The sequence below is a fragment of the Mchenga conophoros genome, linkage group LG13 (genome assembly GCF_057382185.1).
Source record: "Mchenga conophoros isolate Kocher_MC1m ecotype Shallow Benthic linkage group LG13, M_conophoros_male_GT1.1, whole genome shotgun sequence".
Classification (NCBI taxonomy): Eukaryota; Metazoa; Chordata; class Actinopteri; order Cichliformes; family Cichlidae; genus Mchenga; species Mchenga conophoros.
Genome location: NC_140538.1, coordinates 32,837,037 through 32,851,115, shown reverse-complemented (window position 1 = coordinate 32,851,115; position 14,079 = coordinate 32,837,037). Strand labels below are relative to the sequence as shown.

At 42.5% G+C, this 14,079-nt stretch overlaps 2 protein-coding genes across 2 annotated transcripts in view; both read right to left on the bottom strand.

Moving 5' to 3' along the window:
* Positions 1-2,231: 2,231 nt before the first annotated feature.
* LOC146561757 (uncharacterized) lies at positions 2,232-6,447 on the bottom strand. The gene is made up of 3 exons (XM_085243036.1): positions 6,291-6,447; positions 5,080-5,181; positions 2,232-2,486 (listed from the first exon to the last, which is right to left on the bottom strand). Exons 1-3 carry the CDS (start codon positions 6,334-6,336, stop codon positions 2,401-2,403), a joined length of 234 nt encoding a protein of 77 aa, XP_085099162.1. The 5' UTR covers positions 6,337-6,447; the 3' UTR covers positions 2,232-2,400.
* Positions 6,448-10,337: 3,890 nt separating this feature from the next.
* The window catches only part of LOC146561741 (nuclear factor 7, ovary-like), a 67,335-nt gene continuing 63,593 nt past the window's right edge, over positions 10,338-14,079 (bottom strand). The window contains exon 2 of the mRNA XM_085296388.1: positions 10,338-10,457. Coding sequence (XP_085152514.1) covers positions 10,338-10,457 — 120 coding nt within the window. The remainder of the gene's footprint in view (positions 10,458-14,079) is intronic.

The window sequence follows — 14,079 nt, the reverse complement described above, 5'->3', positions numbered from 1 at the left end:
GAGTTTTTCCTTTCCAGTCACCTTTCTCGCTCACTATGTATTAACAGACCTCTCTGCATTGAATCATATCTGTTATTAATCTCTGTCTCTCTTTCACAGCATGTCTTTTATCCTGTCTTCCTTCTCTCACCCCAACCGGTCGCAGCAGATGGCCGCCCCTCCCTGAGCCTGGTTCTGCCGGGGGTTTCTTCCTGTTAAAAGGGAGTTTTTCCTTCCCACTGTTGCCAAAGTGCTTGCTCATAGGGGGTCATATGATTGTTGGGTTTTTCTCTGTATCTATGAAGCGCCTTGAGGCGACTTATGTTGTGATTTGGCGCTATATAAATAAAATTGAATTGAATTGAATTGAATTGAAAATTATTCAAAATGTAAAACGCTTAACCGTGTCTCCAATAAAACCGCTGTAACTTCAGAGGTAATGTTCATATGTTGATTAATCGTTTTCTTTCGTTTTTGATGTACTGCAGAATATTTTTATAAAATCCCAGGCCAGGAAAATCACCTTCATGTTTTTCTGTGTTTTATCTTCAGCTACTTTGACACAAAGGCATCTGCTGTGATCCTTACACCTTTGATAAAGTCTTGCGTGTGTCAGCTTCCGTTTTATTGATACAAAAATATGTAAATGTACTGATCTGAATTATAATATTTCTGACTGTCAAAATTTCCCAGATTTAAATCGAATCGAATTAAATCGAATCGTGGATCGAATCGATTCGGGACCTTGTGAATCGGAATTGAATCGATTCTAGAAATCAGTGACGATACCCAGCCCTAGTTTTTACTCTGTACTCAAAGTGAATAAGTTGCCTTAACTTAGTCATCTTAAGTAAACTTTACTCAGTTTTTTTGAGGCAATGAGTTTGCATAGGTTTTTTGAGTTCCGCGAACTAATTAGATTTTAAAACAATGGTTTTATTAGGATTTTTTGCTTAAGTATTTTTATTCATCTGTAGGCATGAAAAGATGAATAAAAATCCTGATTGAGGTTGTCATAATTAATGCATTCATTCATACTACAATAATTACAATGAAACACGTCATACATCTGTAGTAACATTAAACAGCCAGTGGGTGGCAGGGCATGGAGTGACACATCAGCATCCAATGTAGTGGTTTACATGTAAGTATACCATCAACACTGACACAAATACAAGCAAACAGCCTTTGGATAGCTGTCCACTGTAGTAACCACTATGGTGAAAGGGTTAAGGACTTTCTTCTGTACTTACATTTGGATCACCTAAATCCATGACAGTCATTCAGGCAGTAATGCCTGGACTGGAAACAAACCATCCTTAAAATATTACAACATACCAGCTTCTGTGTTTGAGTGGAAAACAAATGTGTTGTTTGATCTAGAGACTGCACTTTGGACTGAACAACAAATACTTTTTATTTTGATTATGTTAGTAACGTAACTTGTAAAATAAAGTTGTGAAAAGCCTAAACTTAGTTTCAGAATAATGGACTCTGAGACTCATTGTAAGATTATAAACAGTGATGACAATATAACTGTTGTTGTTTAGCAGAACAGTGTCCACTATGTTGAAAATAAAAGTTGGGCTGATTTTGACACCATTACAAGAAGTGTTGCTAATTATTCTTTTTGAATCATACTTGCATACAGTGTTATATTTCTATAAATGATAAAACATAATCTGTTTTTTTTAAAGGGAAGTTACCACAAATTCTTTTTTTTTTAATTTAGTAGAACTTGAAATATTTGTCAGTGGGTAAACAATTAGTATTGCACAGTCATAAAAGTCAAGTTATCCTTAGTAGTGCATACTTGCAATGAATATGTTGTCCTAACATAGACATCTTAAGTAAGCTTTACTAAGTTTTTTTGAGGCACCGACTTTGCATCGTTTTTTTGAGTTTTGGGAACTAATTCGATTTTACAGTATATGTGGCCTGTCCTTTTTGTATATTATTTTTTTTGCCCTTTCATAGATAAACATGATTTTACACAATCATAGCCACAATAATTTGGAAAATTATTTAACAGCAATTTTTAATGTAGGTTTTTTAATGTAATGTTTTTTTCTTCTAATTTTGATGTTGAGAATACGACTCCCACTGCTGTGCTGCCAGGTAGTTTAATGAGTCACTGGATGAGTGATGTGGAAGTGAGCAGATAAGGAGGGGATATCTTTGTTCTACTCTGATTATTAGTACTATTATAGCAAATGGCTTTTAATTCACTTCTGAATATAATTCCACTGAGACATGATTTCACAGATTTTATTTCAGGGATGTTACAAGTCAGAAAACTAAATATTGATTTTTAAACACTGAGCTCAGATATATGGCACACTGTTTTATTTGAACTCTGCTGGACAGCTTTGTTTCACATCGTGTGGTGTGATGATGTCAGTTTCCTGGTCTGTGATTGGATCAGGCATTGCAGCGGTTGGTGTGACAGCAGGTCCAGCCAGGTCGAGAGCAGAACTCCAGCCGCGTGCACCCTTTATCTCCATTATCTGCAGACAGGAAACATACCAGTACATTCACTACAACAGACTTATTAACTGACTTAGTATTGTCATATACTGGGTGTGGGTGTAATTAAACTTTAGGTAATATTCTTGGATTTGTTGTTCTTCATGGTTTTGGTTCTCTTTATTGTTTTCTGCTCTGTTTATATTCTTAGTTCCTAGGCTTTAAATTTCTGTTACTTTCCCTTTTGCTCCACATTTCATGACTTGTCACCCTTCATGTTCCCTCTGTCTCCCCAGTGAGTCATGTCTCCATGTCTGACACTGAGTTTTTGAGAACTTGTGATTCACAAATCACTTGTGATGTGATTTCCTGAGGTCAGATGGCCCAGGGTGTGAGTGGGCGTTAAGGCGTCTGGGAAGGATCTCAAAACTGGATTATAGATGGCAGACAGTTGGTGTCGTAAGCCACCGCCTCTGTTCAAAGATGGTCGCTCACAGTTGTTAGGATGCCTGGGTCGTTGACCCAGGGTTTTGAGTTTATATATTATTTATCATTTCTATGCTTTGGTTTCATTGTTAGAGTTATGTCTTATGGTTTGTCTCTGTGTAATCCTTAGTTGCTGTATCCCCTGTCCGCTAAATCCCCGTGTCCAGTCAGTGTCTGTGTCTGCCCTGGTCCCACGTCTCTGTTCCCTCTGTTGTAGTACCTGCATGTGAGTCTGTGTCTTTTGTTCAGTCTGTGTTATGTGTTTCCTGTTTTACTTTGAAGGTCTCTGTCTTATCTCAGTGTGCTCAGTTTATGCTTCCTTGTCTCGTCAGTTCTGATTTCCCCCAGCTGTGCTCTTCTTCTGTGTCTCATTGCCCTCGTTACTTCCCAGTGTATTTAAACCCTGTGTTTCTCTGAGTCAGTGTCATGTCGTCCCTCATGCTATGTGGATCTCCCTGTGTCTCACTGTGAGTTTAGTTTATGAGTCTCCAGTTTAGTTTAGTTTGCTTTTTTTATGACTTTACCCTGCCAGCAAATAAAGCTGAGTTCTTTGTGTTTAAACCTCATGCCTGAGTACCTGCACTTTGGGTCCAACTCCTGCCTGTCACACAGCGACTCATGACAACAGTGGACATAAATGGCTTCTTTCACTCCTCTTTCAAACCATCTGTCCTCTCTGTTCAAAATGTGAACATTGGCATCCTTGAAAGAGTGACCTTTGTCCTTTGGATGCAGATGGACTGCTGAGTCTTGTCACATGACAGGGTGGGGCCAGGTTTCACAATGAGCTCACCCGAAACCCTGGTTGATTGTGACCCACACCCGTTTTCACACCTTGGCTCATGTGATTAGGTAGAGGATCATCAGGGGGTCCTTTTTGTCCCTCTTTGGGGGGAAACTCCCACTGGGTTTAAATCTGGGACTCTCCACCATTTGACCCTTAGAACTGAAGAAGCTTCTTGGATGAGAGGTGAAATGTCTTCAAGCCACTTAACCCTTTAAGACCTACCATAGAACCAAGTCCCACAGAGCTTATATTATATTTTTACATGTTGTAGTGCCATTTTTTAGGAGCATTTCAAGTTGCTATACATCAATACAACTGTTATAGCCCATATTCTAATAATAAGTATGCATTAAGTCCATAGTAACTACATTAATTGCAAAAAAGTGCAATAAACTACAAAAAAAATTGAAAATCGTTTTTGTTTTGTTTTTACATATATTTCTACTTGGAGAAATTGAAGAGGCTTATCCTTCAAAACTTTAAATACAAAAAAGTTGCAAAAAATAGTTTACAACAACAGGAAATTTATTTTGAGTGTCTTCATAGTTTTATTTTTTAGATACAGCAATTTTTATATACTGCAGGAAAATGAAAAACAATCCTATGATGCAAATTTGCAAAGAAAACAGCATGTGCATCAAAACAAACTTTTTCCAGCAGTGCAATTCGAGTTCTAAGCATCCCAGAAACGACACAGAAAAGTATAGAGTCAAACATGACTTATAAAAACACCAGTATAGGCTTTTAAGGCCTACAAGTAAAAAACTACATTTTCCGCAAAAATGACGTCACTTACGATTTTTGGCAGGAAATGGCGGACATGCGATTGTTTGTGCTGACGTCTTATTCAATGTGGGAAGTGTTACGAACAGCTGATCGGATCGGCAAAGCGTGTTTCTGGAATATTATGTTTTTGTTCCTGCAAGAGCTTTTTATGCAATTTTTGCAAAGCTATATGTGGAAGGAAACCATGACCTAGGACAAGCTGATGGCATAAGATGTAAGTACAACTCCTCCGGTTTCATATGCAAAAAAAAATATTGCGCTAGCTTCCGGTTCCGGTTCTACAGGGATTTAAAAGTAGTTACACAAAACGGAGCGTGCCCGCTCTGACCGGCTTTAAATGGTTTAATAAGTCCAGACGCTTTTCTTTCCAAGCTCCTTAGACTACGATAACCTGGATGACTGAAAACCTTCACTTCGATGAACATAAAAATCCAAATTTCTGGGGAAGGATTTAGATTTTTAATTGTCAGTATCTGTTTTTTATATTAGGAATTAACATTAAATTCCAATCTCAACTTGTTGGATTGAAAAACAAGGAGACACAGCTGAACACACCCCTGTCCTGGAGGACTCACCTCTGGTGTAACAAGCTTGTTGGACTTTGCCGGTGCACTGCAGCAGCTGGTTGTTGACCATCAGGAAGTCCTGACCATAACACTCGATGTAAAACTGCTCAGCTGCAACAAAAGCAGGTTAGGGTTGTGTTTAATTGTTTTCATTAAGGCTACGTCCACACATACACGAAAACTTTTCAAACGCAGCTTTTTCTATGCGTTTGGATCTTTTGTCCACGTGTAAATGATGTTTTTGATCACTGACAACTGAGATTTTTTAAAGCTCCTGCCAGAGTAGAGATTTTCAAAAACTCAGTTTTTACGTTTACCTGTGGATGAGGAAAACAGAGATTTAGTCACGTCAAAGGTGTGCACCTGTTTTGACGTCACGCTGTGTGCCACGGTGTTGTTTACATGAGATAAATTTCTAAAATGCTGGAGAGAGACAAAATACTGTTGCTGTTAATCTGACTATCTGCAGTTTTTACACACTTACACATGCAGTTACCAACTCTCCATTTACACAGAGAGAGGCGTCACAGTGAACTTCAGACGTGGCTTCTCCGGTTTTGAATGATTGTAATTTGTTTTAAAATTACATTTATATATGCTAAAATAATGTTTAAATGTTAACATTTGAAATGATGAAGACAGTTTAAAGTAACACAAAATTATCTGTCCTTACAGAAAAACACAAAAACTTTTCAGAAGTACTGAAGGTTGCATAAAACCCTGTTTACTTGTTCCCTCCCAGGCTTCTAGACTTCTAATTGGCCAATATTTCTAAACGGCTAGGATTTGGCATGTTCTTGACAACGTTTGACTGCGTTTTTGGCATTTACACTAAGAATGCTTTTTCTTGATTTCGCACATGCTGGTGGAGCAAAAGTCTGTCTGAACAGATATGGGTAAAATATTACCCAGAATGTACAATAATTTATAGCACCTGCACAACAGTCAAAGCTTTTAAAATATTGTAATTTGAGACTAACAGAATGATTATTAGGCTAGTTCAATGATGTCAAAGTGAGTCATATTTAGACTAAACATTATATAAGGCTTAAAACACCAATTAAGATATAAATAAAGGTTCTCTAACAAGTATCCAGACTCAGAGGTGATGATTATTTTCAGTATTATTTTCAACAAATTACTAGCACATTGCTAGTAATTTGTTTCGACCAACTTGAGATTAAGAATATTGTCCTACTTTCAGCGTTCAGTTTAGTTACCTGAGCAGAGAGGTATCAGTAGAAGCAGGAGCAGATAAGCCTTCATGTTTTGGTTTTATGTCAATGCAACGAACAGCAAAAATGGAGATGAGCACACTCAAGCTGGACTTTTATCCTCTGCTAAAACCACAAATGTACACAAAGGTTAACAGATAGATAACTGATCAGAAGACAAACTGTACTGAGCTCAAATTACTGTTTGTCTAAACTTTGTTCCATTAGTTAATCATGAACCAGTAGGGTAAAGAGGGTAGACCTGTACATCTGAGTCGGCTGCTTTTGCTGAGTCTCGAGTTTATGTAACATCAGATTGTCAGACTGAGGTTTTTTTTTTTTAAATTGAATTGGACCAGGGATATCTTCTTCACCAAAGCCATTACCATAGTCAACTCAAACTTGCATTAAGTAATCTGCACTGAAATATCATCAATTCTCTGCCTGTCTGTCTCTGTGTCAGCACTGTACTGTGTATTTATATTTATAGTAAGTGTATAGTTAAATTATTGTATAGTTTTTATAATGTGCTATAAAGCACATGTGCACTTTTATAGAGCTGTTTCCAATTTCGCTATTGTCGTGGTCTGGGTGGTTTCCCACCTGATGGCAATCGTACCAGCAGTATTTATGACCGGCGCACTCAACTGGTCTTCGCCAGATTATCTGCCAACTTTAGTCAGTTCTCGGCCTCACGTCTGTTCCTTGGTGACTCATCGTGTGTATTAATCTTATTTCCTCTGTTTTCTCGTCAGCCTCTGAAACCCACCTACCAAGCTGTCCTGGATACAAGTTTGCAGCCGCCGGTAATCCTTCCCCATTTTGGAACTGCCGTTCTCTTCTGCCTGCCTCCCTGCATTGCATGCAGCACCCATCTGGACCTCTCCTGCCTCCCCCCTCCACGCAACCTCCACCTGCAAGCTTGTAAGACAGCTCAGTGTATTCTCCTTGGATTCACTCGCAGCCCTCTGTGGGATTCCCCTGACTACTCTCTCCTCTGTTTCAGTGCCCTGGCCCGCCACAGTTTACCCTGCCCAGTACCTGCACCCAATTATCCCTGCCATCTAGTTATAGTCACAGTATTTTTCTCTCGCCTCAGACATCTAGTTTATGTTCATTAATTCTAGTCTGCAATTTCTGTTAGCCTCTGAGCATTGTAATAAAGTCTCTTTTCGTTACACCACACCTCTGGCCTCCGGGTTTGAAACTGCACTTGAGTCCATCCCATTTCCACGGGCCATGACAGCTATACCATGTATAATGACAATAAAGGCTTTCAATTCAATTAAATTCAGTATATATATTTTTAAATAAAATCATGATAAGAAAGAGTGACTCCAAAACTACTCCAAAAGCATGAAAGGCTGGGTTTGATTTAAAGGGGCATGATTAACATGTAGTCATGAATGGCCTTTCTGTCTGGTATAATGAACATGCCTGTTTGTTATAGTCATAGTTAGTTTGTCATTCAGATGTAGAATACTGTAGGCAATTTTCATATCTATGCTATCAACTAATTAACTTGACAGTTATAATTCAGTTGAAAACCTTACTTTTGTTAGACCTCAGTACAGTGTTGTTAACCCAGTACAGGCTTGGACAGACCCTTAATGCTGAATTGAACGGAGTCCTGCAAAAGTGTGAAGTGCAGATTATTGACTGCAGCTTAATGCAGGTTATCTTTCAGGAGAGTGAACATAAGGAGTGGATTAACCGAGGTTCATCACGACTGGCGCACATGGCAACGTTTTTGGAGATGAAACACAGAGAACAGCTTGAGTGCGACTCTGACTGAACGTCCCCTGATGCATGAGCTGCAAAAATTGAAACTATTTTACAATCGGACGAGATGCCTTTTTTTTTGGGGGGGGGTGGGGTGGGGTATTTTGTTTTTTTTGTGGAGAACCAGCAGCCAGTAACAAATGAGTGTGATGGTACAAGCATACTCACACTCATTTTTAAGCTTGAAACAGGTTTTATTTCTCCTTTTTTTTTTTTTTGTATTTACTTTTAATGTACAGACTTGAAGAAATATATATATATGTAGTTGGTGGATTAATGCATTTCCAAATGTTTGTCCAACATAAACAAATTACCCAATAAAAAAAAAAATACACCCCAAAATTCTATGTAAGTCTTGTTGGTAGCAGCAGCCTTGTGCCTGCCAAGTTTGGTGTCCGAAAAAGCGTAACAAGGAACCAATGAATTGTAGCTAATAGAAGTTTGTGTAAATAAACAGGTCGCCAGCAAGCCGGCAGCCTGGCGTGCGCACGGGCCATCGCTGGGGCCCGGTGGTGATAGCCCTGCCCTGTTTCAAAAAATTACCCATCTTGGGTGTATGCGCATTTTACATCATTGGGCCGTTCATGATGAATGTTTCAGTATTTCTTTGCCTTCTTCAGGCTTGCCCAACGTGTGTTGTCTTGTCTCTCTTTGACTTCTGTCTTGTCTGTGTGTCTTGGCTTTTATGCTCTTTCTTTGCTCCTCCCACTCTTGGGTTTCCAACTTGTATTTCTTAAAAATTCTTACTTGCTTTTCTTTCTGTTTTTCTTTTCGTGACTTCCTTGTCCTTCCTTCCAGAACCTGAGGTGAACGGTCCATCAATGGGATTGGGGTCGGTGCCCCCTGTTCAAAAAATTACCCTTTTTTTTCAGTTTTCATTTCTTCTTCTGATTTTCTTTAACTTTTCTATCTTTCTTTGCCACTCTGGGCTTTTCTCTCTCTTACCTTTTTGTTCAATTTCCCATTTCTTTTAACTTTTTCTATTTCTTTGTTTTTTCGTGACTTTCATGTCTTTTTCTTCGTTTTTTAATTTTATTATCTTTGTTTTTCTTTATATGGCACCCCCTGCTTTGAAGACATCCCTCCTATGTTCTTTATGTTCTCTTTTATAGCACCCCCTTCCTTTATATCCTTTCCGTTTTTTCGTGATTTTCCTTGTTTGTGTCACTCATTTCTTCTTTGTTTGTCTTATCTTTCTTTGTGTCTTTTTCGTGACTTTCTTATTCATGTTTTTAAGTTTTATAGGGTTAGGATGTGGGATTGAGTCTGGTCGCTAAAGGGTTAGGGTTAGGGGGTTAGGGTTAGGTATTAGGAATCTGAGTTTTTGTTATTTCATTAATGTGATTCAGGTCCACTGGCATATAGAGGTCCATAGTTCTCCACTCATGTACTCCTGTACCTTAAACCTTTGTTCTCCACTGGTCCTCTGCCGGGTCTTTTTATTTGCTTTATTGCATTGTATTTTTAAGGAAATAGACATATTTATATATACACTGATATAGTATTTTCTATTTCAAATGTATTCATTAGTGATCCAGAGGTTATTTACAATGAACTAATTTTTGTTTTAAACAACTATTTTCCCACAGGCAAAGAAGAAAAAAAAGCAAATCAGACTCCAATTGGAGCTCACACCTTCTACACCAAGATCCTTCTCATTGAAGGGAATATTACGGTCAAGGTAAGTATACAAGGTAAGTTTAATTTTAATTTTTTTTTTTTGTGGGAAAATGAGACCAAGTTCAACAGATCACTACAAGACTATTTACATAAGATGACCCACAGAGACTTCCATAAAGTGAAACTAAATAAACTAAGTAACTCAAACACTCCTATCAACACTCCTGCAGTATAAATAACTTTATTCTCACATCAAAAGCGAGAGATAGCAAATCTACATTACACTAATATCATCTAAAGTTTAGCCCAAGGAGTTCTGATGTTCAATTTCTTGATTCACAGGTCCTTATGCCTCCTCCTCTGTCCCTCCGTCCACGCTGCCCAGGGTTGTAGTTCCAGGATGCCCATAAGATTCAGTGGATGTGTTTGAAAATGTCGGACCAAGGGAGTTATTCAATCTGTCTTACCCAATGCTGTATATATGTTATTTTAACCTGTCTACATTAGTCTAACCCGTTTCCCCCATATACATCAGAGAGCACCTGTCAGGTTTCGTAGATCGGACTCACGCGCGGACCACTAGTGTCTTCAAAAGGTGCATTTATTTACAGTGTTCCTCTACAGTGGAATTCATATATACACATAATGGTGTCAAGGGAAAAGGGGCCGGGGTTCCAGGGTCCGGGAGTGAAAGAGGCAGGAGTCCAGGAAGGGAAGGTTTCCATTCAGCCCTCGCACATCTCCTCTCCTTTCCTCTATCTCTCTTGCTTCCTTTCAGTCGCCATGCACAGGGAAAGAACAGGTCCAGAGGCAATCTATACACAGGCAGAAAAAAACCATTAGTTTCCTGGTTCAGACAGGCTCACCAACTGACTTTACAAAATACAGGACGACTGACGCTGATGGCTCAACGATCCAGCGACAAGTAGAGCAGACTCGCCCTCTTAAGAAGGGTTCCAATTTCTCATGATCAGCGACAGATGTGCTGATCACCTCCAGGTGCGTAGGCCAGGGGCAGGAGCCCATACTGAGCTCCGCCCCAGCAGGAGAAAGAGAGAATGGAAGAGGGCGAGAGAGAAAGGGGAACAAAAACAAAACACCTGACGGCTGTCAGCTGATGAGGAGCGGAGACCATGACAGCACCTTTTACAGATGATAGAATAGACAACATGAATACTGTTAAGTGCAGTCTTACCTGAGATTGGAGTTCTGGCTCCCTCGTGTGGCTCAAAAAAGGTATTTTCCTTATTTTAGAAGTAATGACATAAATCTTATTTCCTCTCATGTTGTTCACAATTCACTCCGCTTTGATGAACATAAATTAGAATTTTTATTCTTTCTGTTGAACGTTGTAATTTTACGGTTTTAAGGCTTTTTAGATTAAAGATTTAATTGTAATTGGTCACACCAATTTGCAAATATACACTGCGCCGTCTCCCTGACTCCCTTACGGCGGAACAAGATGCATGCTGCTTCACTGGCCCTGCTACTGTTGTGTCTCCATTTGGCCGAGGGGGTGAGTCGCCTCCTCTCTCCCTTACAGTCCACCACATATCCAGCATGGACCTTGAACTCCAGCATGCCCCGTAGACCCACATACTCCTCTGCTCTACTCCCCCACCAGCTTCTTCTCCTGCAGTTACCCTCCACCACATATCTAGCATGGCCCTTGCCCTCCAGCAGGCCCCGGGGACCAACATACTCCTCTGCTCTACTCCCCCACTAGCTTTCCTTCTCCCGCAGTTACCCTCCACCACAAATCTAGCATGGACCTGGACCTCCAGCAGGCCCTGGGGACCCACATACTCCCCTGCTCTACTCCCCCACTAGCTTTCCTTTCTTGCAGTTACGCTCCAGCGCATATCCAGCATGGACCTTGACCTCCAGCAGGCCCCGTGAACCCACATTACCCGCCCCCCCCCTCCTGCAGTTACCCTGTACCACGTATCTAGCATGGACCTGGACCTCCAGCAGGCCCCGGGGACCCACACTTAAGCCCCCTCCCACTAACAAAGCAGAACACCACTGGCAAAATCCTCGTGCCCCTGGTACTCCAGAATGCACATTGAAATGTGCCCCTGGTACACTGCGCAGAAGAACACGCACGCACGCACGCACGCACGCACGCACTGCTTGTGCCTATGGTACGACAACTTTTCTCGTGCCTATGGTACGACAACTTTTCTCGTGCCTATGGTACAACAACTTTTCGCCGTGCCCCTGGTACACCGCTCAGTAGCACTTTGCCACACAAACTCTCCTCGTGCCTATGGTACGACAACTTTTCTCGTGCCTATGGTACAACAACTTTCCTCCGTGCCCCTGGTACGACAGCTTTTCTCGTGCCTATGGTACAACAACTTTTCTCGTGCCTATGGTACAACAACTTTTCGCCGTGCCCCTGGTACACCGCTCAGTAGCACTTTGCCACACAAACTCTCCTCGTGCCTATGGTACGACAACTTTTCTCATGCCTATGGTACAACAACTTTCCTCCGTGCCCCTGGTACGACAGCTTTTCTCGTGCCTATGGTACAACAACTTTTCTCGTGCCTATGGTACAACAACTTTTCGCCGTGCCCCTGGTACACCGCTCAGTAGCACTTTGCCACACAAACTCTCCTCGTGCCTATGGTACGACAACTTTTCTCGTGCCTATGGTACAACAACTTTCCTCCGTGCCCCTGGTACGACAGCTTTTCTCGTGCCTATGGTACAACAACTTTTCTCGTGCCTATGGTACAACAACTTTTCGCCGTGCCCCTGGTACACCGCTCAGTAGCACTTTGCCACACACACACTCCTCGTACCTATGGTATGACAACTTTTCTCGTGCCTATGGTACGACAACTTTTCTCGTGCCTATGGTACAACAACTTTTCGCCGTGCCCCTGGTACACCGCTCAGTAGCACTTTGCCACACAAACTCTCCTCGTGCCTATGGTACGACAACTTTCCTCCGTGCCCCTGGTACGACAGCTTTTCTCGTGCCTATGGTACAACAACTTTTCTCGTGCCTATGGTACAACAACTTTTCGCCGTGCCCCTGGTACACCGCTCAGTAGCACTTTGCCACACACACACACACCACTCGTGCCTATGGTACGACAACTTTTCTCGTGCCTATGGTACGACAACTTTTCTCGTGCCTATGGTACAACAACCTTTCCCCGTGCCCCTGGTACACTGCGCAGAAACTCTTTGCCACACACACACACACCACTCGTGCCTATGGTACGACAACAGGCCCCGGGGACCTACATCGCACCTTGCTCTTGCCTCCCTTACAGCTGAAAAAGGTCCATGCCTGTGCCCTGGCCCTGCTGAAATTCCCTCTCCATTTAGCCGAGGCAGTGAGTCGGCCTCCTGTCTCCCTTTACGGTCGAAAAAGATGTGCTCCTGGGCGCACTGGCCCTGCTGCTACTCACATCGGGCATGGACCTGGACCTCCAGCAGGCCCCGGGGACCTACATCACACCTTGCTCTTGCCTCCCTTACAGCTGAAAAAGGTCCATGCCTGTGCCCTGGCCCTGCTGAAATTCCCTCTCCATTTAGCCGAGGCAGTGAGTCGGCCTCCTGTCTCCCTTTACGGTCGAAAAAGATGTGCTCCTGGGCGCGCTGGCCCTGCTGCTACTCACATCGGGCATGGACCTGGACCTCCAGCAGGCCCCGGGGACCTACGTCACACCTTGCTCTTGCCTCCCTTACAGCTGAAAAAGGTCCATGCTTGTGCCCTGGCCCTTCTGAAATTCCCTCTCCATTTAGCCGAGGCAGAGAGTCGGCCTCCTGTCTCCTTTACGGTCGAAAAAGTTGTGCTCCTGGGCGCGCTGGCCCTGCTGCTACTCACATCGGGCATGGACCTGGACCTCCAGCAGGCCCCGGGGACCTACATCACACCTTGCTCTTGCCTCCCTTACAGCTGAAAAAGGTCCATGCCTGTGCCCTGGCCCTGCTGAAATTCCCTCTCCATTTAGCCGAGGCAGTGAGTCGGCCTCCTGTCTCCCTTTACGGTCGAAAAAGATGTGCTCCTGGGCGCGCTGGCCCTGCTGCTACTCACATCGGGCATGGACCTGGACCTCCAGCAGGCCCCGGGGACCTACATCACACCTTGCTCTTGCCTCCCTTACAGCTGAAAAAGGTCCATGCTTGTGCCCTGGCCCTTCTGAAATTCCCTCTCCATTTAGCCGAGGCAGAGAGTCGGCCTCCTGTCTCCTTTACGGTCGAAAAAGTTGTGCTCCTGGGCGCGCTGGCCCTGCTGCTACTCACATCGGGCATGGACCTGGACCTCCAGCAGGCCCCGGGGACCTACATCACACCTTGCTCTTGCCTCCCTTACAGCTGAAAAAGGTCCATGCCTGTGCCCTGGCCCTGCTGAAATTCCCTCTCCATTTAG

Bases quoted from the DNA above. Each gene is read 5' to 3' on its own strand.
- LOC146561757 (XM_085243036.1), bottom strand. From the start codon at position 6,336: ATGAAGGCTTATCTGCTCCTGCTTCTACTGATACCTCTCTGCTCAG. The intron at 5,182-6,290 runs GTAACTAAACTG...CTTTTGTTGCAG, and splicing joins ACTGATACCTCTCTGCTCAG to CTGAGCAGTTTTACATCGAG. The intron at 2,487-5,079 runs GTGAGTCCTCCA...TCCTGTCTGCAG, and splicing joins ACAAGCTTGTTACACCAGAG to ATAATGGAGATAAAGGGTGC.